The 23,518-nt window shown below is 48.0% G+C and overlaps 1 protein-coding gene across 1 annotated transcript in view; it reads left to right on the top strand.

Annotated features, from left to right (window-relative positions):
- Window positions 1–17,393: 17,393 nt before the first annotated feature.
- DOC2B (double C2 domain beta) overlaps window positions 17,394–23,518 on the top strand; it is a 69,052-nt gene continuing 62,927 nt past the window's right edge. The window contains exon 1 of the mRNA XM_021006971.2: window positions 17,394–18,196. Coding sequence (XP_020862630.1) covers window positions 17,815–18,196 — 382 coding nt within the window. The 5' untranslated portion in view covers window positions 17,394–17,814. The remainder of the gene's footprint in view (window positions 18,197–23,518) is intronic.

Below are 23,518 nucleotides of genomic sequence, written 5' to 3'. Positions count from 1 at the left end.
TCTCTCTCTCTCTCTCTCTCTCTCTCTCTCTCTCTCTCTCTCTCTCTCTCTCTCTCTCTCTCTCTCTCTCCCTCTTTCTGTGTGTGTGTGTGTGTTTCTCTCCCTCTGCCTCTTTCTGTCTCTCTTTCTCTGTCTCTCTGTCTCTCTGTCTCTCTGTCTCTATTTCTCTGTCTTTCTGTCTCTCTCTGTTTCTGTCTCTGTCTCTCCCTCTGTGTCTCTGTCTCTGTGTGTGTGTGTATTTCTTTCCCTCTGACTCTTTCTGTCTCTGTTTCTCTGTCTTTCTCTCTGTCTCTGTCTCTGTCTCTCTGTCTCTGTCTGTGTGTCTCATCTAGTGTTCTTAATGACCAGCAATGTGAAATTTTGAGCTGACATGCAAAGATTGAGGGTGTCATCAGTGGCAATGACTGTCCCACAAGATGATCCAACTTGTGACTTTGGCCTCACTGGCAACATATTCTGCCAAATGAGCTAACCTTAGACCTCCTAGGACAGTTCAGAGATACACTTGGAATAGCATAGCATAATATTACTTAGTAAGGAGAGGAGAGGGAGCAGAGGAGATGAGAGGGGATAGTAGAAATCTAAGAAGAAAAGGAGAGGAGGGAAAAGGAGGATGACAGGAGTTTAGAAGAGGCCAGGAGTACAGGGTAGGAGAGGACTAAAATTCAAAACCCTCTTTTTGTTTCTTTTTCTGAATGAGTTTTATTGATGCCTTTGGTTTTTTCATCACACCCATGACTAGATAGAGCCTTCCTCCCTGCCCCACCACACACATATCCTCTTCTGTCCCTCTGCCCTTTTCTTGTTGCAAAGAAAAATAATTAAGCAAAGGCAGCCGCCTAGAGTAGCCAGGGCTGATAAGGTGTGCAACATTCTGTCTCTTTATCCCCATCTCTCTGCCTGAAAGACCAGGATGCATTTCAGTATCCTTTCTCTGGGAGCAATAATGGTGATTACGGTTATTTGGAGTTTGGCTTCCATTTGGTGTTTGTGGACTAGGCTGGGCTGGGCTAGACTATGTTGGGCTGGGTTAGGTTAGGCTGGGCTGGACTGGACTGGATTAGACTGGACTAGACTGGACTGGACTGGACTAGACTGGGCTGGGCCAGACTGGACTGGACTGCACTGGACCAGGCTGGGCTGGGCTGGACTGGACTGGATTAGACTGGACTGGACTGGGCTGGACTGGACTGGACTGGGCTGGGCTGGACTAGACTGGACTGGACTGGACTGGACTGGGCTGGACTGGACTGGACTGGACTGGGCTGGGCTGGGCTGGACTGGACCAGACTGGGCTGGACTGGACTGGACTGGGCTGGACTGGACTGGACTGGGCTGGGCTGGGCTGGACTGGACCGGACTGGGCTGGACTGGACTGGACTGGACTGCACTGGACCAGACTGGGCCAGACTGGACTAGACTGGACTGGGCCGGGCTGGGCTGGGCTGGACTGGACTGGACTGGACTGGGCTGGGCTAGGCTGTACTGGACTGGGCTGGGCTGGGCTGGACTGGACTGGGCTGGGCTGGGCTAGGCTGGACTGGACTGCGCTGGACCAGGCTGGGCCAGACTGGACTGGACTAGACTGGACCGGACTGGACCGGACTAAACCGGGCTGGGCTGCTCTGCAGCCTGAAATAATTCTGTTTCATTCAAACCTCTAGAGATTGCAGTTAATCATATTTCCCATTTTATGTGACTTAATTTAGCACAGGATATGAGGATGTTGAGTAAGAGAAGGGTTTGTGGGGCAGATAATACCCAGAGCTCCAACCTCCCCCCCCTCTTCCTCAGTCTCCCCAGCTGGTCTCACCCCAACCCCACCCCCTCCACACACAATCCTCTGCCCATGGGAGATTCCCAAAACCCAGCAGAAGGATGCCCAGGGCCACACAGGGGCCAAGGCTGGCTTGGCTTGCTCGAAGCTGGTCATCACATGGAAGCTCTGGGATGCCATGTGCTTCTCTTTGTCCATGTAAGTATAAATGTAGCTTATCTTCTCCCCATTCCCCCATTAGACTGGTAAACTCCTTGAGGGCAGAGATCCTGTCTTAATCCATGTTGTATCTCCTTCAGCTCCTCATATGGGGTCCTTAAAATGCAATGCAGTTTAAATTTGTTCAGTGAACGAATGAGGTCATATTGCTGTCCCTTTCTCTACTATATTCATTTCTTTTATTTTTTTCCTTCAATCAATAAATATTTCTTTACAGACATATGATCAAGACCCTAAGTTAAGCCATCTCTCCTCTCCCTCTCTTTTTTTCCCATCTCCTCCCTTTATTTTCTCCTCTCCCTCTTGTCTTACCCTTCTTCTGCTCCCAGGGAAGGAGTGGGGCTCAGCTCCCCCATCCCTTCACCCCAGGAGGGCTCTTAAGATTTAAGGCAGGCAACTAGCAAAATGGATAAAGCAATTGGACCAGGAGTCAGAAAAATCTGTATTCAAATTTGGCCTTAGACATTTACTAATTGTGTGACCTTGGGCAATTCACTTAAATTCTGTCCGCCTCAGTTTCTTCAACTGTCAAATGGAGATGATAATAATAGCACTTATCTTGAAGGGTCATTGTAAGGATCAAATGAGATAATATTTATAAAGCACTTAGTGCAGTGTGGACACATAGTAGGTGCTTAATAAATGCTTGTTCCCTGGAGGGTGGTATTTTTCAGAAAACCCTGTGAGCCTGCCCCTCCCCTTGCTCCCATTATCATAGTTCGCAAAAAAAAAAAAGTCTAGTTTGACAGGCAAGAAATAGTAACTTTTAATGATTTGATCATTTACCAGATCCTCCCCACAAATCACTTCCCTGCACAAACCACGTCTCCTAGAACCATAAAACGTCAGAGCTGGGAGCAATCTTAAAGCCATTCTAGTACAATCTCCTCATTTTACAAACTAGAGAGCCTTGGAGACAGTCTGACATCTCTCCTCACTTTCACAGGCAAACTCCTAGAAAACTCTGGCCAGATATGTTGCCCCCACTTTCTCATCTACCATTCCCTTCTGGGCTCCCTGAAATTTGGCTTCTAATCTCATCACTCACCTGAAACGGAACTCTCCGTTGTCAGCCATGATCTCATTGCTGCCACATTCAGTGGCCTGACTAGTCCCTACTTCTCCATTCTCTCCTTGCCTGGCTTTCATGGCCCTGCCCTCCCCTGCTTCTCCTCCTCCGCTCTGGCCTCCTTCTCAGTCTTCTTGGCTGTATCATCAGCCCCGTCCTGCCTCTTCTGTTCTTTGCTGTTGAGTCCTTTTGGTCTTGTCTGACTCTCCATGACCCCATTTGGGATTTTCTTGGCAAAGACACTGGAGTGGTTTGCCATTTCCTTCTCCAGCTCATTTGACAGATGAGGAAACTGAGGCAAGGAGGGTGAAGTGACTTGCCCAGTTGACACAGTAGTAAGTGTCTGAGGCTGGATTAGAACTCAGGTCCTCCTGACTCCAGGGCCAGTACTCTATCCACTGCACCCCCTAGCTGCCCTCCTGGCCCTTATATAGAGATGTAACTCAGGGCTCCTCCTGAAGTGTTCAGGGAGGACTAGCACCTCTGGTGTGAGGGCTTGCCAAGTCTTTTCAGGGCTGCTCAACCACCTTTGTGTCCACCTGCCACCCAACTGTCACCTGTGAAGCTGGAGCATGAGCAGTGGCCACACCCAGTAAAACCATCTTGGCAGACAGACTACAGGACTTCAAACCTATTGATGAGTTAGGGGGCTACCTACCCCAAGCACGTGAAGACTTCCCTCGACAGAGTGGGTGGATGGAAATCGTTTGTTCCAAATGCCACGAAGGCCACTGAAGCAGGTGCTGTGGAGCTCTTAGAACTTGGTCAGACATGGAAGACCCCAAGGTCATCCACTGCACCCAGGGCCATCATTGAACATCTTGACTTCTGTCCTACCGTTGGACTTCGATGACTCCAGAAGAGAGAGTGAGGCTGATGACTCTGCCTCACTTAAGTCCAATTCACAAGCAGACTGACATCACCCATGGTATCGCTGGTCCTCTTCAAAAATGAAGGAGCAGCAACATTTTCTCCCCTCAGCTCCTCAGCAATCAGGTTCAATTAGCATTGCTATGCAGATGACTCTCAGATCTGTCCATCCCAAACCTTCTTCCTGAACATGAGAGCCACCAGTAGCATACTAGACAATTTTCCTCTTAATGTCCCTTAGGCATCTTAAACTCTACTTATCCAAAACAGAACTAATTCTTTCTCCCCAGCCCCCACACCCAACTATGGGCCTTTGGTAGAGTTCTGATTTGCAGGGGGCCAGCCCAGCGAGGGCTCATCACAGATATTGGGGTAAAACATTGTGTCCCTCAGTAGAATATAAGCCCTTTGAAGTCAGGGATTATTTCAATCACAAAAGACAACAACCAAAACTATGTCACTCTTAACTTTGTGACAGAATCCAGCACAGTGCTTGGCACCTGGTAATAGGGAACATTTATGCAGCACCTCTATGTGCCAAGTACATAGGCTTTGAACACTTTACAATTAGTATCTCATCTGACCCTCACAACTCTGGGAGGTAGGTGCTTTTATCATACCCATTTTACAGATATGGAAGCTGAAGCAGGCAGAGATTAAATTACAAGGTCCCGTAACTAGTAAGTGTCTGAGGCTGGATTTGAACTCAGGGCTTCCTAACTCCAGGTCTTGTGTTCTATCTACTGCACCAGCTAGCTGCCTCGTAGTAAGCACTTTGTGCATACCTGTTGAGTTGAGTGAGAACAGCAACTATTTATTCTTCTTTTCTGCTTCCCTCAGTGCTCAGAGACAGCATGACTTTAGGAATAGAGAGTCAGCCTCAGAATCAGAAAGACCTGGCTTCGAGTTGTACCTCTGACAACACTTAATCACTCAATGAACTGGAGAACTCTCTAAAATGAGAAATTGCAGGAGAATATTCATCTGTATTAGAAGAGAGAGTTTTCCCATCTGGAAATTCCCTAAATCAATGAAATCACAGGTCTGATCCAAAAAGAAATCTCTCATGTGTCTAGCACACTGCCTGGTACTTTGTAGGTGTTTAATAATTGTTGAATTCAATTGGATTTGAACAGCTATTGAAGTAGCCTCAGCTTCTGTCTGAGGAGGCCCAAGGTGGAAGCTTTCCCAGATGCCAGGTCCTGTGTTCTACTAAACTGTTTCTCTGCACGAGGGGCCCCCAACAAATCAGGCAGCACGCTGACGCTGTGCCACCACCATCCCGAATCTCTGTGGATTCCCTGATGAGGCTCTGGGTGGGTCTGATTGATCACCAGATTCTCTGCCTTTTAAATGTCGAAACTCAGAGGTGGCAGCTGCTGCTGCTGCTGCTGCTGCTGCTGCTGCTGCTGTTGCTGCTGCTGGAGAAAAGGATGAGAAAGAAGACAACCATGGGGTGGGGTGGGGTTCCGGAGCATCCCCCACCCTTCACCTTCCTCATAATGCTCTTCACTTTCTCCATTTTCCTTCATCATTCTGAAGCCTGCACATCATTCACTCTCTCCCGTAAAGTCCGATTCTTTTTTCCAAAAATAGTCCTTGCTGGGGCTGGCCCACATGCCATGCAGTCCCCTGCCTCTCCCTGGCTCACATATTCATTCAAATTCATCACTGATTTAAAAAAATAAAACTTTCTAATTAAATGCAGAGCTGTAACTAGGAATCAATCCCAGCAGTTAGGGTAAATTCAGTTGGGGGTGGGGGTGGTACTGTCAGCATATTCTGGTTGAAACATTTAATCTATTTAAACATTTAATTTAACCCAAGGGCACACACATGTCCCCTTCCTATCCCAATGATACCTGCTGACCTCTCAGCCCCCTTCTTTGCCCTCTGACCCAGGGCCTACTTTCCCCCAATCTTCCTCCATGGAGGCATGGGATATTGGAAGCTATGGGGACAGTTCCTGGACCACTGCAGAGAGGAAGTTTCCCACCCCCAGATATCAGTGCCTGGTGAAAATTCCCAGTTGCCCTGTCCTAGTTATCTTTCCTAGCTCTGATTAAGTGCCTACTTTGACCTGGCCCTATCAGGAGAGAATCACAAGAGCAGAGTTCTTGATCTCAGGGAGCATCAAATGTAGCCAACATTTATTAAGCACTTACTGTGTACAGAGCTAAGCTCTGAGAAGATACAAAAATTAAAGAAGATAGCCCCTGCCCTGGGAGATGTTACAATCTAAATACTGGCAGTCCGAAAGAATAAATACTAAACACGGAGAGAATAGGATTCCTAACCCAAAGGTGACTGGTCTGTCTGCCACAGTGGAACTGATAATAGTCCATGCTTATGTTGTGTTTTGTAAAAGAAAAAGCATTTATTGTGTTCTTACTGTTTGTCAAGCACTGTGATAAGTGCTAAGGATACATATAGGAAAGAAAACAAGCTCTTATACTCTAATGGGAAGTGGGAAACATATATACAAGCTTTCAGCTGCAGGGAGGATGGGAAAACCTAGGGGTCCTTAAGGTACATTGATATTTACCCTATGGAGTAAGGGGGACTGGAAGCACCTACCCACCATCATTGGGAAAAGAGAAGTGGATCCATGAGTGAAAGCAAAGAAAGGATTTTGGCTTTCCTCTAGCAGGAATAGGGATGAGGGGGAAGGGGGAAGGAGATTAACATCTGGCCAGGACAGGAAAAGGGGAAGGGGCATTGGCAGGAAAGTAGGGGTTAGGGTAGGGATCCTGTTTGTAATTTGCTTGGGCAGGGAGGTAGAGCCTAATATAAATTGCCCCTCTGGGTGTGGGTGGTGGTGCGGTGAGTGGAGCAGTAAGACATAGTCTTCAATATCTCCTTCAATATCTCCCCACTCCATCCATACCCCTGCCTGAATTTGACCATTAGAGCTTCATTCCTCTGGATCTTCAGGAGTATCCAATTAAAATGCAACACCTCCCTGCCCCCAAGATGAATAAAGCATTATATCGGGCATAAGTGTATTGGTATAAATTAACACCTTAGCATTCTGGGTCAGGTTAGCTGAAGGAAGGGAACATAGGATAGAGGAAGAATCTAGGGGGTAAAGAAACAGTGTTAGAGGAAAGAATGGGAAGCAGTCAAAGAAACCCTTCTCCAACCTCACAGGTTCCATTCTGGGTGAAGGAGCAGCTGTTGTCAGTTTAACTCAGGTCCTGTGCCCTTGTGGGAACGTATTTGCTGAATGAGGCTGGGCTCCTGCCTGAATAGGAAGGGAGGCACAATATAGAGTATAAACAGAGGTGATCCCCAAGCTAATTCTCCCTTTTTTATCTTGGAGTCATTATAAGGCTAGAAGTGCCCTCACACGCAGGCTCCCCCACAGTCAGCTAAGGAGACCCGGGATTAAACAAAGTCAGCTTTTAGCGATCAGACAGATGAATAAACTCGACCCTAAGTAATGAATAATGCGAATAGCTTTGCTCTCTTCACAGCCTGTGGTTGCCTTTGGCCTCGGTGTGAACGTCCAGGGTAGTCCATTTTCTTTACAGGGATTGTACGAAGATCACTGGGTTGGGAAGGGCAAGGATATTCGGAGACCCTGTGGTCCGATCCTCTCAATTTACAGGGGAAAACGAGCCCAGAGAGGTTAAGATACTTATCCAAGGTCACACCACTATTAGTAGCAGCATCAGGATTCAAACCCAGTACTTCTGACCCCACATCCAGTCCCCTTCCCCACTACATGATTCTGTCCCTTCTACACAAGGGATCAGGAAGCACAAAGCAAGGGGAAGCAGGAGCCTCTTTTTTTACTCAGTCTTAGAAAACCCTCCTGGGAAAAAAAGAGGGAAATTCATGAGTTACTTAAATGGTAGGAGAGAGACCACATGGCTTTTGGGTGAATATGTGGCTCAGAAAGAGAGACCTAGGGAGGATTTGATGAGGAGGAGGCAGAAAAGGTTTTATGAACATTAAGGTTCATAAATCATTTCTTTCTAGAGGCCTTGAGATTAATGGGATCATAGCTCCAAAGTCAGAAGAGCCCTTCAAGATAGAGTTCCACTCTTTCAAATTACAGAGGATGAAACCATGCCTCAGACTGGGAAGTGACTTGCCCAAAGTCACACAGCTAGTTAGTGACAGAGCAGGGTCTAGAACTCAGCTGTCTCAGTCTAGAGTTCTTTCTCTTTTTCAAAATGTTTTATTGATGCTTTAAAAAAAATTGCTATCCCTTCCCTATGACTACCCACACTTCTCTCTCTCTCCGTCTCTCTCTCTGTCTCTGTGTCTATGTCTCTATCTCTGTTTCTCTCTCTTTGTCTCTCTCTGCGTGTCTCTCTCTGTCTCTGTCAAATTAAACCAGTACTTTGTCCTTGCCTGACAACATATGCCCCATTCCACACCAATAGTCCACCACCTCTCTACCAAGTAGGAGTGGCATGCTTTGCCATTTGGGAGACAGTATCAAATAATGAGTGAAGCACTAGACTACAGTCAAGGAAGGCTGGGTTCATATCTTACCTCACACACTTACTAGTTGTAAATGGGCAAATCACTTAATTTCCCATCTCCAAAATGAGGTGCCTGCAGTCCTTCCAGCTCTAAATCAACGACTCTGTGCTTCTCCGAAGTCTACACTGGTGGCTCCACTGTCAGAGTCCTGGGGCTTTTCCAGCCTACCTCCCTCTCTGTGATTGTGGTCATAGTGTCAATGACTCTCCTGCTTTGGCTCACTGTGCTCAGCATCAGTTCGTGCCTGTCTTCGCTAGGGCTCAGTCCAAAGCGCTGGTAGGAGGGAGGTGCTGCAGGGGCTGGGGGAAGCCTCTCTAGGGCACTTTGCACATGCTCAAAAGAGAGAAACAAATCTCTGCCTTGCCACGGGATCTACAGATCCGGAGGCTTGTCCCATGCTCTCCCACACCAGTGAGTCACACCGTGTTAGCAGCAGAGGGCCAGGTTGCCTTCGTTTGATTCCGTTTGAGGGAAGGGACTGCACCTCAGGTTTCAGGGTCCCTTTTGCCCGTACACCTCCATCTCTGTTATCATTGAGGGTCCTCATCTTTCCGCCTCCAGGTTATTTCTGGCTGCTTCCTTCCCATGGGCTCAGCACCATCTGTTCCTGGCATCTGATCCACAGCAAGAGACAGGCTAATCCAGTGCTCAATCGCTCCCTGGCAGGTAAAGATCTAACCTCAGCCTCTAATCTGAGCACACAGCGGTGCTGATGGTGGCAGAGAGAAGAAGAGGGGTTACAGTCAGCTCCCAGTTATCCATAAAGATAAGGCAGGGGACCACAGAACCAATAACCCCCAAACCATTTATGGGGGGCTTTATGGAGGGGGAGGGAAAAAGCATTGCAATCAGCTCCCAGTTAGCCATTCAGAAAAAGCCCAGGGACCAGGGGACAAATCATCCAAATGCCATTTATGGGGGGCTTTATCAAGGGGGGTGAGGGTAGGGTGGGGAGAGGGGAACAAATTTGATTACCAACCTCCTTGAATCCTAAAATGAAGCTCGTCAATTTCGATCTGGAAGGAACCTCAGAGGTTATCTACCCCAACCCCTTCATTGGCCGATATGAGGCACAGAGGTTAAGTGACTTACCCAGACTCTCTCAACCAGTGTCAGAGGCAGGATTTGAACCCAAGTCTTCCTGACTCCAATTGTCTACTTCATTACACTGCCTCTCGATGTTCCCCTCATTCTAGTCCCCCTGTGGAAAGGGCTCCATCTACCTAACTTCTCCCCTGATCTTTTGTCTCTGAAACAACTCCCCAAGCAAACATCCCTTTGGGTTCCTCAGGGCTTGACTGCTAAGCAGGGTTTTTAAAAGGGGAAAAACACAAAGTGACCCTTGTCTTCAGTGAAACATACCACCCTGGGTTTCCCTAGCTCTTTTTTTTCACTGACCTGCTGGGGGAACCTTTGTCTTGGGAGTTAGCCCCAACCTAGCCAGAGGCTTAGCGTCATTTGGTTAAGTCAAGCCCTCTAGTCCTAAAAGAAGCCTTAAAGATTTAGAACTGCAGGAGACCTCAGAGGCATCTAAACAAATACCCCTATTTTACAGAAGGGGAAGCTTCCCCAAGATCCCACAATCAGAAATAGCAAAGTTAGAATTTGAATTCAGATCCTATGACTCCAAGTTGGCTCTTTCCTCTGAACCAAGATGCCTTTCCTCTGGGTCTGCACTTGGCTCCCAAATGGAGGGAAGATGAGTTGCCCAAAGATTGAGAAAAATGGAACTTGAACTCAAGTCTTCTGAATCGAAGGTCAGAGCTCTTTCTTTAAATTAAAAAAAAAAACTTTTATTAATGGTTTGCGTTAAATTTTTTTCATCATGGTCACATCCCCAGTAATCTACTCACAAAATTTATGTTTCTAACAGTAGCAGTGAAGCTAAGTAAAGCCAAAGACATATCATCCATGTCTGACAGTGCATACAGCATTCCACTCCTATAGCTGACCACCTTTCTATTGAAACAAAGGAAATCTGTTTCCTCCTCAGGGCTGCGGTGTTCTTTCCATTATGCACACAGTCCAGTTTTCCTTTCTTCCTGAGCTGATGCTTCTTGATTGCCTTCAGTTAAGGAAGGAGGAAGGCCCCTGCTGGCTCTACCTGCCTGCCACCTCCCCCTTCAGCTTTAATCTACATATCCTCAATAGAATAACCAATGGCTGGTAGATAGTCCATTAACAACACAAAGGCCCAAGCAAGATTTATTTAAAGTGCCAAGAGTAGGGGGCAGCTAGGTGGCATAGTGGATAGAAAATCGGCCCTGGAGTCAGGAGGACCTGAGTTCAAATCTGGCCTCAAAAAAAGAAGTTAAAGGGGTTGGTCAGGGGCATGGGACATTGCCCAGGAAGGTATGTGTCTGGACGAGTCACCACTATGGAGGGCATTGGGTAGTTGGGGTGACAGTGAATGGGAAATAGGAAGTGAAAACAGGATGGCACAGGCAAATGGGGATCATAACTGAATTCTCTGCTTTAGCTTGAGGAAGACCAACCCAGCCACTAAACTCTTCTGGCATTTATTATGCGCTTACTGTATACCGGGCACTGGAAGTATAAAGACCAAACCAAAGACATTCTTGTCCTCTTGAGAAGCTCCCATTCCACTAGGTGGACTACAACATTTATAAAATTCAGTGACTACAAGGCATTGTGGGGGTGCTGGAAAGGATAAGGAACTTGTCTCATCAAAAGCAAAGAAATATACAATATGAATACAATATAAAAAGACAATGTACACAAATCATTGCCAAGTCTGCCCTTGTCCGGTTACTTGCAGCAACATCCCATCAATGATTGATGAGTCTAAGGGCGCGTGAGGAAGATCACTGATTTGGAGACAAGGACCTTCATTCAAATATTGACTCTTGCCATCTGTGTGGCCACGGACAGCTCTCTGAGCCTCAGTTTCCTTCTTTGCAAAATGAGTTAGACCAGATGATCCAAGTAGAGCTGAATGTCTTTGGACTTGAACTTCTGCTCAGTGAGAGGCCCCTCAGTGGGCTGGCTCTTCTGCCACTGGCTCTTGGCCATCTCTGAAGATGCCCCTTTGTTGAAAGTTGCGCTTCAAAGTAGCTCCTCAAGGTATTCCTTGGGCCTGAGTTCCACTGGAGATTCTACTAACTCTAGACCTTATTCTGTCACTAACTAGCTGTGTGACCTTGGGCAGGTCACTTCCCAGTCTGAGGCAGGGTTTCATCCTCTGAAAATTGAAGGGGTAGAACTCAGTCTCTAAGATTCCACTCCCTACATCCAACCATCTCCCAGCTACTGCTGCCCTTTTAGCTGCTCTCCACCCAAAAAGAGAATCTCTCAAAAAGCCCATTGAGTCATAACAGAAAACTCAAGGGTTTATTAATATTATTGATTGAACCTCCAAAACTCATGATCACAGAGAAATAAATGGGGCTGGGGGACAGTCACCCTTGTCTGCTCTACCCTCCCACTCTCATTGAGGATCTGGGGTAAAAAGCCAGGGTGGTGGATGGGGGAGGAAAGAGCAGCCAATCAGAAATTAGGAGGCTTGGGTTCTATTGTGGTATAGTAGGTTCAAATCCTATCTCTTGTGCTTACTATCTATGTGACCTTAGGTAAGTCCCTAAATTTCCCTGGGCCTGTTTCCTCATCTGTAATATGATGAGGCAATGTGGAGTTGGTGGATAAAATGTTGGACCTGGGAGTCAGGAAAACCCAAATTCAAATCTTGCCTCACACATTCATTAGCTGTGTGATCCTGGACAAGTAACTTAACCTCTCTGGGTCTCTATTTCCTTATCTGTAAAATGAGGAGGTTATTCTTTTCCACCTTTAAATCTATGGGCTTGAAGGTCATGCCTTCAAGGAGCTTATGTTCTAACAGAAGAAACGAGTGTAAATGAAGTGGAGAGGGTGGAGAACTGGGAGAACCCAGGAGGGAGCAGGGAGGGAGGGGAGTCAGTTGCTGCTGAGAGGCCAAGAAGAATGAGGACTGAGAACCAGTCACAGGATCTGGTGACTGGGGATCATCGGTGACCTTGGAGAAATCCTTCTCGGAGAGACGGATGAGACAACACTTGGTAAACAGCAAAGCACTTTACAAATGCTAGCTACTTTATAATTTATTATATTTATACATTTTCATTATGCTGAGCTGACATTATATAATAGATTTAGTGATACGGCCTCCTCTGTCATAGAAAAGTCATTTTTGTGACTATTTGAGGTCTAATCTTCTTAAACATTCCTGGAAATGAGAAATCCAATTTTGTGAGTCTGTCCTGCCCTGTGGGAGGCTGAACTGCCCTCCTTACTCCCTCCCCACCCAAACCTCAGATTGTCCTTAGAAGGAGCTCAGTATCTCCCCCCTTTCCCAACTCCCCCATTCTCTTTTCTCCTTAACTCTCTAGGGTTTGGGAACATGGAAGTCACAATGTCCCCTTTGTGTGAAGAAGGCAAGCCTCCCTATTCTGCCCATCCTCCAACTCATCACAGGCCTTCAGCCCCAGGCCCTGAGGTGCTACTCCCCAAAGAAGATTGGTAACCTGCTAATCCCCACAAAAAAGAGGAAAGAACAACACGAGCCTTGGAGTTGGAAAGACCCCAGTTTAGGTCTTCCCTCTGACATTTACTAATTGTGACCCTGAGTCAATCACTGTATCTTTGTGCCTCAGTTTCCCCTTCTGTAAAATGGGGTGGGGGATAGTAGCAGAGTGCTCCAATGAGAAGCACTTGGAAACCTTAAAGCACTACACAAATCTCAGTTATCATGACTGTAAAGTTAAGTGCAATGCAGACCCCACCTCTATCCTTTGCAGACTGGCTATGGCTATGGTTTTTGGAACAACGTTGGATCTAAGGGACATTACTTAGTTGTGCTAAACTGCTTTCATTTCATTTCTTTTTTGTAGAGGACAGAGATGGGTCTGTTTGGAGATGAAGGTGATTTTAAATGATAACAATCAATAGAAGCTGTTTTTAAGCAGTATGCAGAGGTAAGGGTAAGGAGTGATAATGTGGGGATTGCTTGTTTTGGGGAAGTCAGTGGACAGATAATACCAGATATTACAAAATGACTCCACATGGTGACTCTGGTCAACAGTGACCCTTCCGTCCTCTGAAAGACAAAGAGATTTAGAAGAGGCATCATGTCAGAGCAGAAGCATATAGGAGGAAAATCCAGGAGACTTGAGCTCTAATCCTGCTTCTGACATTAGCTAGAGATCCCCAGGTTACACATGTGTGTGTGCATGTATATATGTGCATATGTGTGTATATATATACATATACACATGTGGTTATGTGTGTGTTGTATATGTGCATATATGTATGTGTATCTATATATAACATGGCTAGATTGTTACATGCATGTTATATATGTGTATATTACATATTATTGTTTATGTTACAGGCAGCTAGATGGCACAATGGAAGACCTGAGTTCAAATTCAGCCTCAGATACTTACTAGCTGTTCGATCCTAGCAAGTTGCTTAACCCTGTTTGCCTCAGTTTCCTCATCTGTAAAATGAGCTGCAGAAGGAAATGGCAAATCACTCCAATATCTTTGCCAAGAAAACCCCAAATGGGGTCATGAAGACATGACTAAAACAGTTGAACAACAAAAATGTGCTACATATTATGTATACATGTATGTATGTATGTATGTATGTAGATATAGACAGCCATTTCCAGCTCTAGTTTCTCCCTCCTGAGCTCCAGTCCCACAGTGCATAAGACCCCCCACTCCTGTTCACTGTGCTAGTACCCCCAGCACAATGACAGGCAAAAAGTAGATGCTTAATAAATACTGATTGATTGATGAATCACCAGCTGCCTGCTGGACATCTCAAACTGGATATTCCATGTATAGGGATCTCAAATTTATATCCAGAACAGAACTCATTATTCCCCGACAAAAAAAAAAATCTACCCTTGTTCTTAGCTTCCCTATTCCTGTCAAGGGCGCAAAACATCCTGCCAGTCCCTCAGAGCCTTAACTCCTCACTCTCTTGCTCCAGATCCAATCAGTCGGCAAATCTAGTCATTTCTATGTCCACAACATCTCTCCTGCACATGCACTTCTCTCTTCCTCCATAGACAATCTTCTTAGCGTCTTAATGGTCCTGATCTCTTCACTTCTTGCCTATTGACTATTGCGACAGCTTGCTAACAGCTCTCCCTGCCTTCCTTCAATTCATCCTCCATTCAGAGATTTCCCTAACGCACAGGTGTGACCACATCACCCTCCCTATTCAATAAACTTCATTGGCTCCCCATTATCTGTAGAACCAAATACATCACCTCTGTTTGTCATTCAAAGCTCTTTATGATCTGGCCCTTTCCAAGTCTTCTCACACATTATTCCCTTCCATGCACTCGATGCTCCAACCATACTGGTCTATGCCCCTCATACATTACATCCCATCTCCCATTTGCCATTGCACTGGCTGTCTGATGTGCTTGAAATGCTCTCCCTTCTCACCTGGGTCTCAGAATCTCTGACTTCTTTAAGATTTAGCTCAAGAAGCAGTTTCTGAAGGAGGCCTGCTCCCTTCCCAACCCTGTTCAGTTCCCCTGCTCCCCCATCCCAGTACCCTCCCCCTTAAGGTTACCTTGTATTTATTTTGTATGAATCACATATATGTGTCTATGTATCTATGGATGCATGTGACTCATACAAAGTAGATGTACACATATGTGTGGATAATATATGTATGCATGTATATGTATGTGAACAGATAGACACATACATACACACCTTGCCCCCCTCCCACTAGAATGTCAGCTCTATTAGGGCAGGAATTGGTTTTGCTTTTTCTTTGAATCCCTAATGATTTGCACAATACTTGGCATTCAGCAAGTGCTTAATAAATGCTTGTTGATTGACAGATGATTGACTCTGCACCTCTCTAGGACTGTCTCTGCAACCATAAAATAGGAGCCATGGTACATGCACTACCCACCTGCAGGGGGGGACAGTAATCTAATTGTTTAACAGGTAAATGGAAAGGATCATTGCTTCTTCCAACCTCTGAGAGCAGATGATGACCCAACTATTAGCTTTTGAAAAGTACTGGGGTCTTTCAGGAAAGGGACTGACTATAGAATTCTTTTCCAGTATCCTCACAGCTTCTTAGAGCAAGCCTGAGCCCACAGCAGACATTCTACAACAAACACTCGCTGAGCTTAAGCAGAGATTTCAGGTTGTATATCTCACCTTGAAAGCTCTATTGTGCTTTAGATTGGAGGGGAGGGGGGAGAATGGAGAGATGAGATGTGCTCCTCATAATCTGGTGCCAGGGGACAATCACCTTCACAAATCTGATGTGTAGAGGCTATGTAAGGATGACAAACTGATGACCAGCTCTAAGACTCTGAACAAATGTGACTTCACAAGTCTGATAGCCAGACCCCAGACTCCCAACAACTATGGAGCTGAGCCAACAATGCATTTGAAACATTGCATGTTTCTCCATTCCCCCAGAGCTGCCAGATGTCATGAAGCCTGTAGAAGTGACACCATTGAGCAAGCTGTGCAGTAAGAGGCCAAGCCCCACCCTCATAATCACCTTCTAACACAATAAAAAATGTTGGTGTCAGGCTGTTAGGAAAGAAAAGAAAAAAAGAGAGATATAGAAAGAGAGGAAGGAAGGAAGGAAGGAAGGAAGGAAGGAAGGAAGGAAGGAAGGAAGGAAGGAAGGAAGGAAGGAAGGAAGGAAGGAAGGAAGGAAGGAAGGAAGGAAAGAAGGAAGGAAGGAAGGAAGGAAGGAAGGAAGGAAGGAAGGAAGGAAGGAAGGAAGGAAGGAAGGAAGGAAGGAAGGAAGGAAGGAAGGAAAGAAGGAAGGAAGGAAGGGAAGGTGGGAGGGAGGGAGGGAAGGACCAGTTTTGACTCTAGAGCTCTGACACTCTCTCAGCAGAGAGGCAGGGAGTTGTTAAGAACACAATGATGCATACTTTGTCAGATAGGGCCATTGCTTTGACTTACTTTGCCATATTGTACTTCTCTGTTAGGAGGGAGGACCCACCATTACAACTCTGCAGTAAGAGAATGGATATGCCTAGCCCAGAGGCCAGCCATGCCAACACACCCTGGGGAAAGGATTCCCATCGGCCCTTGTCCTAGCCCACACTAGGTGCAGCTGTGGGGGAGGGCTGGGCACCTACCCACAGGAGACTAGACAGTAGGGGTTGGCTCTCTGCTTATGGGTACTTTTGGCCGCCTGTGGTATTTGAAAGGAGAAAAGCCTGTGGGTCTCAGAAGAGTCTGAATCCACTTCCTGACCCTGGGCAAAGCATCTCTCTAAACCTGTCTCCTCTCTTGTAAAACCAGATGGTTGCTGTAAGGACAGCGCTTTGCAAACCTTAAAGGGACCTACAAATGCCAGCTGTTATTATTCTACCTTAGAGCTGAACAGAGATTTGAGAAACCATCTCAGCCCTGCCTCTCATTGGATGGATAAGTAAACTGAGGCCCAGAGCAAAGAGCTCTCTCTCCCAAGGTCACATAGGTAGTCGAGTCAGGATTCGAAACTGGGTGCTCTGACTCTTCCACTCCATTAGTCGGCCTCAGGTGTCTCCTGAGTGTCTCCACTCAGGCCATCTCTATTCATCTTTCCTAGCAGCGGAAAAACTAATCTCCTTTACCTTCGGTGAGGACCTGATGGCTGTGACCCTCAGTGCAAGTCCCTCAGACCCTTCCAGCTACCATCAAGTGAATGAGTTTCTGGATTGTGTGTTGGGGGGCAGTATATCTGCGCCGGGAGAACGCCAGCGTTGAAGTATGGGCCTGTGTGCGGGTGGCTGTGACAGGGCGTGCAGGTCAGCTCCTTGGGTGCCTGTGTACCTGGCTCCCAGCGCCTGGGCTGTGAATGTGTGAGTGCGAGGGTGCATCTTCTGAACCCTCATTCCTTCGCTCCCTCCATCCTGCTTGGTTGCTACCCAGTGACGCCTGCAGGGCCCACCCCCTGCCTGTCAGTCCCCGTCGGCCTCGCACTTCTCCGCGGGCTGAGCCCAGTGCGGCGCGCTCACTGCTCGCTCCTAGCAGGCTCCGGACCGTCTGGGGGCGCGGAACGCAGCGGCGGCGGCGGCGGCGGCGGGAAGGGGCACGGCGACGGCGGCAGAGGCGGCGGCAGCAGCAGCAGCAGCAGCAGCAGCAGCAGTATCAGTAGCAGCAGAGGACGCGATGCGCACCGTGGCCACGGAGGCGGAGGCAGCAGCAGCAGCGCCGGCGGCAGGAACAGCTGCAGCAGGGGCTTTGGAGGAGGGCACCAACGCGACGCCCGGCTCTCGGTGAAGCGCGCCCAGCTTCCCCGGCTCAGTGCACCCCACTGCCCGCGCCCTTTCGGAAGCTTCGTGCCCTGGCCCGGCTCGTTCTCCGAGGGGCTCGGGGGGGCCAGAGCTGCCTGCATGACACTCCGGCGGGGAGAGAAGACCACCATCAGCATTCAGGAGCATATGGCCATTGACGTGTGCCCAGGTCCCATCAAGCCCATCAAACAAATCTCCGACTACTTCCCCCGCTTCCCCCGGGGGATCCCGACGGCAGTCAGCCGGACGGACTCCTTGCAGGCCGGGGGCAGCCAAGCCTCGGTCAGCCCCTCCGACCCCCCCAGGGACGACGAAGAGGATGTGGACCAGCTGTTCGGTGCCTACGGCCCCAGCCCCACCCGCCAGCGGCAGCCCCCGCCCCAACCCCAACCCCAGCCCCAGCCCGGTGGCAGCGGCGGTAGCGGCGGAGGCAAGCCGGAGGAAGACATAGACGGGGAGGGCTACGAGTCGGACGACTGCAGTAAGTTCTCAAGTATTCGACTTTTCTTCTCCGCTTTCTCCCATCCCCCGCCCCCGCCAACACACACACACACACACACACACACACACACACACACACACACACACACACACCACTGTCCTCCGTCCTCCCGCACTCACATACAACAAACCCACTTCCCTACCAGACAACACACACTCTTCGCTCGCTCCCAAGACACCTCAAATGCTCTCCTCTTTCCCCCCATAACTCACCCAACACACTCTCCTCTGCTCCCCACTCTCCCACCCCTCAGTGAACGCTGTCCTCTTGCTATCCACAACACACAGAACAGACACTCCCCCCGGTCCCTTACAACATGCACACAACATTCAACGCACAACAAAGGGAGAGCCTTTTGCCCGGCTCCTCCCCATGTACAACACATTCTCCCTTTCTCTTCACACAAACACACGTATTCCTCCTTTACACACACACACACACACACACACACACACACACACATTCTTCCTTTAACCCCCCACATACACACTCCCCCTTTGCTCCTCACCACACACAACCAGATACTCTCCCTGTCTCCCCAACACACGTACCTCTCAAACTCCCCCTCCCTTTGTTCCCCTCCCTCCCCTCTTAGTAACTGGGGGTGAGCCAGCAAGTCCCCTTCCCTATTTCTTCCCCTTCTTGCCCCTTGGGCGCAGACTTGGGGGCCAGAACTTCAGGAGGCATCCCCAAGGGATGGCTCCAGCTTCTCGCTTATCCAGGACCCTTCCCCACGCCCCCGGCCCCCGGCTGCGGAGCCTCTCTCCGCACCTGGGCCCCAGCCTCTAGTCCCAGGATATCGGGCACGGACCAGACTGGCAATTTTTCCCCCTGGCAGGGCGGTGCTGCTATCCAGGGAGACACCAGTTGCTGAATACACCCGGCCCGGCTGCCCTGGGCAAGCTGAGCATTGTCCCTCCCAGACCTAGGGACTCAGTGGAGGGGGAGGGGGAGAGAAAAGCAGAGGGAGCTGCAGGGGGAAGGGAGGAGAACCGGGGAGAGCGAAGAGGACCCTCGGCTATTCAGATCATTTATCACTCGTGTAGCTAGCGGAGCGGGTCAGCTCTCCGCGGCAGGCAGCCAGAAACCTGGGCGTATTTGCCCTTTCAAAAACCCTTGGATGTCCCCTCTCTCTCTCCTCTGGGGCCTCCCTTTCCCGGGAAAATGTCTGTGGGTTTGTCAGCCTCCGGTCCCTGCTGGCCCCTCCTCCTTCCTCTCCACCCCACCCCCGTTCACCTGTTACGCCTTTGCTTCCAAAGGGGGGGAGAGCTGCTCTTCTTTTCCCCTTTTCCATCTTCCACAGAGATTGTCCCCCCACCGCACCCCCTGTTAGAAAAGGCAGAGACGGAGGCAGGACTGGGCTGGAGGACTCATTCAGTACCCAGTACTGAATTGTGAATTCAGCCCCTGGTGTTAGCAGAAGAGAGTGAGGGAGAGGGGAGGGGACCTTCTCCACCCCCACCCCAAGGGCTGATGGGGACAATGGAGGCTTCGAGAGGACCCAAGCAAACTTGGTACAGATCCCAAGAGGTCCCTTCTAGCTTTACTCAGTTTGGGGGGCACTGGGTAAGTGGGCCCCCACCCTGGAAAAGTCTGTTTTTGTTATACTTGGCAGTCAGTGAAATCACTGACACCTGACCCTCAGTCCTGGAAGGAAGAGGATGGAGCAGGGAGGAAATAAACGCCCTTTTCTCAGAATTTTACAAGAATAGGACAGCCCAGGCCTGGAGGCTGAGGCCTACACTGGGGCACCAACTTCTTGGAGGGTGGCTGCTGCTCTGAATGGAAAGCAGTGCTTTCTGGCTGGGGGGGGGGGGGGTTGAAGTCCTAGATTTGGATTTCAAGGCCTTGAGTTCACATCCTAGATCTTGACTGTGACTTTGGCAAATCACTTAACCCTTCTGAGCCTTCATACTGGCTATGTGACTTTGGATAGGCTCTCTAAGCCTTGGCACAAACTCTGTAAAAGGAGACTGTTGGACTGGATGATTTCCCAGGTCCCTTCCAGACCTCCATCCTTCCCATCCAGTGCCTTTATTAAAGAGAGTAACGTGCATCTGGATCTTGAAGGAAGCCTGGGCCAGAACAGACTGAGCAGCTGTGTTCCCATAGGAAGCATAACCGAGCAATTGCCAGGATCTTCCATTTTAAGGGGTGATGAGGCAGGAAGGAGGGAGGAAAGGAGAGCCAAGCACTGAAAGCCAGAAGGGACCACAGGCTCATGTAATCCAATCCCATCATTTGATAAATTTCCCTTAGAAGGCAGTAAATTTGCCTCAGGGAATTTAAGAGGAATTCTTTCTATCTGCACTTCCAAGGCTCTCTCTAGGGCAAAGGGGGTTCTGGAATGATGAAGTTTCTCTGGGTAGTCTGAGGCAAAGAGCTGGGGGGGGGAACAAGAGTAGGAGTCCTCTTATCCTAATTCCTCAGAATCAGAATTTAGAGTTCGAAGGCACCTGGGAACCCATCTAGTCAAGTCCTCTCATTTTACAGAGGAGAAAACTGAGGCACAGAGAGTGACATCACAAAGATAGTGAGTCTCAGAGCTGGTATTCAGACCCCAATCCTTGGACTCCACAATCCAGAGTTCTTTCCACTACTCCAGGATGCCTTTGTCAGAGACCTGAAAAAGTCCAACCTGGTTAGTAGTTTTAGAGTCAGAAGGGGCGTGCATACTTTGGGCACGACTAGAACAGAATTGGTTTCCTTGCCTTGGCTACCATTTAAGCCAGTTGGGTCAATTTACTCAGGGAAGCCAGTCTGGGGTGAGTTCACACTCACCACACACCTTCTCCAGCCACATTTTGCAGTGGAATTGTCACCTCAGCCCCTGGAAGTCAATGGCACTGGTTCCTAAGAAGTACCAGGTTCAGACCAATTGCCGCCTCCTACATGAAGCCTCTTCTGGTGTCTCTCCACCCACCAAGTTGCTATTGCCCAGCCCCCCCAACCCTAGAAGTTGTGTTTACTTTGGATATATTTTCCACATACTTATCCAGATTCATGGAATTTCCTTCCAAGAGAAAGTAAGCTTCTTGAAGGCAAGGATTATTTTTCTTTCCCTTTCCAGCACCTTGGACAGTGCCTGTCACACAACAGGCACTTCATAAATACTTTTTGATTGATTGATTAATCCTGGGAAAACTATGAGCTCTTATCGATGCCTAAAGGGGATGAGGGAATGTTGTGCTTCCCATTTCCAGCTCCATTCCTACTTTGTGGATTGTGGAAAGACAGGGATAGGAATCAAAGCACAATAGTAAGATTTCTTGCTTTAGACCAGGACCTCCTTTCCAGTACCAGAGGCTAACTTTCTGGACACTATGTCAAATGACTACAAGAATTCAGGAAGCCTCAGGCTTATTAACTTCTAAGGCCAGTACTATTTCCCCCAACCCCAATTCTCTTCTCGACTATATTCATTCATTCCTTCAACAGCACTTTATCAAGAATCTTACTTTGTACCTTACACTATGATAGGCACTAAGGGAGATGGCATCAGGGAGGAAAACCATGACTTCTAGCCTTCGTTATGCTGCTATAAACTCTGTGTCCCAGCATTAGTTTCCTGACAGTTCATAACTAGTCCAGGGACAATGGGACTTTGCCCCAGGATATCATGTGTCATAATTCCCCCTTCCCCCAGGGTCTATTCTCCCAAACTCCACTGCCCAAGCCTTCCTTTCCACTACTCCCCAAATCCAGAAGATTCTCTTCTCCCTGCTAGACCAGTTGCTGACCCAAATCGAGCTGATTTCTCTGGTCCTGCAACCCCTGGAGAGCTCCTCCCAGCTATTTTTGCCCTAGGTGAAATAATTCCTACTTACAACTCAGTTTCCTTATCTGCAGAAGGAGAGGATTAGGGCAGATGATCTCTAAAGCCTGTTCCACCTCTAACACACAGTCTCTGTCAAGGACTGAGGAGCTGGAAGGGGCCTCTGGAGGCCTCTGTCTAGTCCATTTTTCAGAAGAGGAAGTTGTGACCCAGAGTGGTTGGGTGTTTGGCCAGAGTCACACCACTGGTAAGCACAATACCCAGCACATAGTAAGAGCCTAATAAATGCTTGTTGACCAAGTAGCAGTACCTGGATTTGGACGCTAGTCTTTTCTTTCCAGAAAGTTCACTACACCACAGACACAAGAAGCTTTCCTCTGCTGTGCAATGATGAGGGGATTGGGGTCCAGTGGCTTCTATACTGTAAAAATACCAAAGACGTCCCAAGGCAGAATGTGATGAAGTATAAGGCCTGCACACAGTCAGCACTCAATCAATGTTTGTTGATTTGATTGAGAGATCAAATCAGTGACAATTATAAATTTACCAAACCCAAGCTATGGAGTAACCATACCCCCAAGCCAAATAAATAAGGGAAGGAACTTGTCCTAGGGACAACTGAAATTCCATAACCTAGCAAACATTTATTGAGCACCTACTATATGCCAGGCACTGTGCTGGGTGCTAAGGATACAAAGACAGGAAAGAAATATTTCCAGCCCTCAAGAAAAAGCAACACTCACTGGCCCTGGAGTCAGGAGAACCTGAGTTCAAATCCGGCCTCAGACATATGACACTTAATAGCTGTGTGACCCTAGGCAAGTCACTTAACCCTGATTACCTCACCAAAAAAAGAAAGAAAGGAAGGAAGGAAGAGAGAGGAGAGAGAGAGAGAGAGAGAGAGAGAGAGAGAGAGAGAGAGAGAGAGAGAGAGAAAGAAAGAAAGAAAGAAAGAAAGAAAGAAAGAAAGAAAGAAAGAAAGAAAGAAAGAAAGAAAGAAAGAAAGAAAGAAAAGCAACACTGTGCTGGCCAGACCTAAAGTCATAAAGACCTGCTTCTGAATCTCAGTCCAGAGACTTGTTAACCACGTGACCCTGGGCAGGTCATGGAACCCTTTATACATCAGTTCCCTCACCTATGAAACAGAGATGGTGATAATACCTTGAAGTTATGAGGTTTAACTATGGAGGAGTGGAAGGACCTAGATTTAAATTCCATCTCTGCCATTTCCTGTTTGTGTGACCTTGGACTAGTCTCTTAACTTCTTTGGGCCTTAGTTTCCTCAGTTGTAAAATGGTGAAGGGATTTGGACTTAATGGCCTCTAAGGTCCCTTCCAGCTCTAACTCTTATCATCCAAAGTCATTTACCTTCCCTGGCCCTCAGTTTTCTCAGCTGTAAAAGGAGGAGGTCAGTCTAGCTGCCCTCTATGGTTTCTACCAGCTCTAAATCTTTCATCCTTTGGGTGAAAAATGTTTTGTAATCCTTATACAAAATGTCAGTTATACTTATTTTTAATAAGGAGCTT

The sequence above is a fragment of the Phascolarctos cinereus genome, unplaced genomic scaffold (genome assembly GCF_003287225.1).
Source record: "Phascolarctos cinereus isolate Bilbo 61053 unplaced genomic scaffold, phaCin_HiC Scaffold_5;HRSCAF=322, whole genome shotgun sequence".
Lineage (NCBI taxonomy): Eukaryota > Metazoa > Chordata > Mammalia > Diprotodontia > Phascolarctidae > Phascolarctos > Phascolarctos cinereus.
This window is presented reverse-complemented; position numbering and strand designations above follow the sequence as displayed.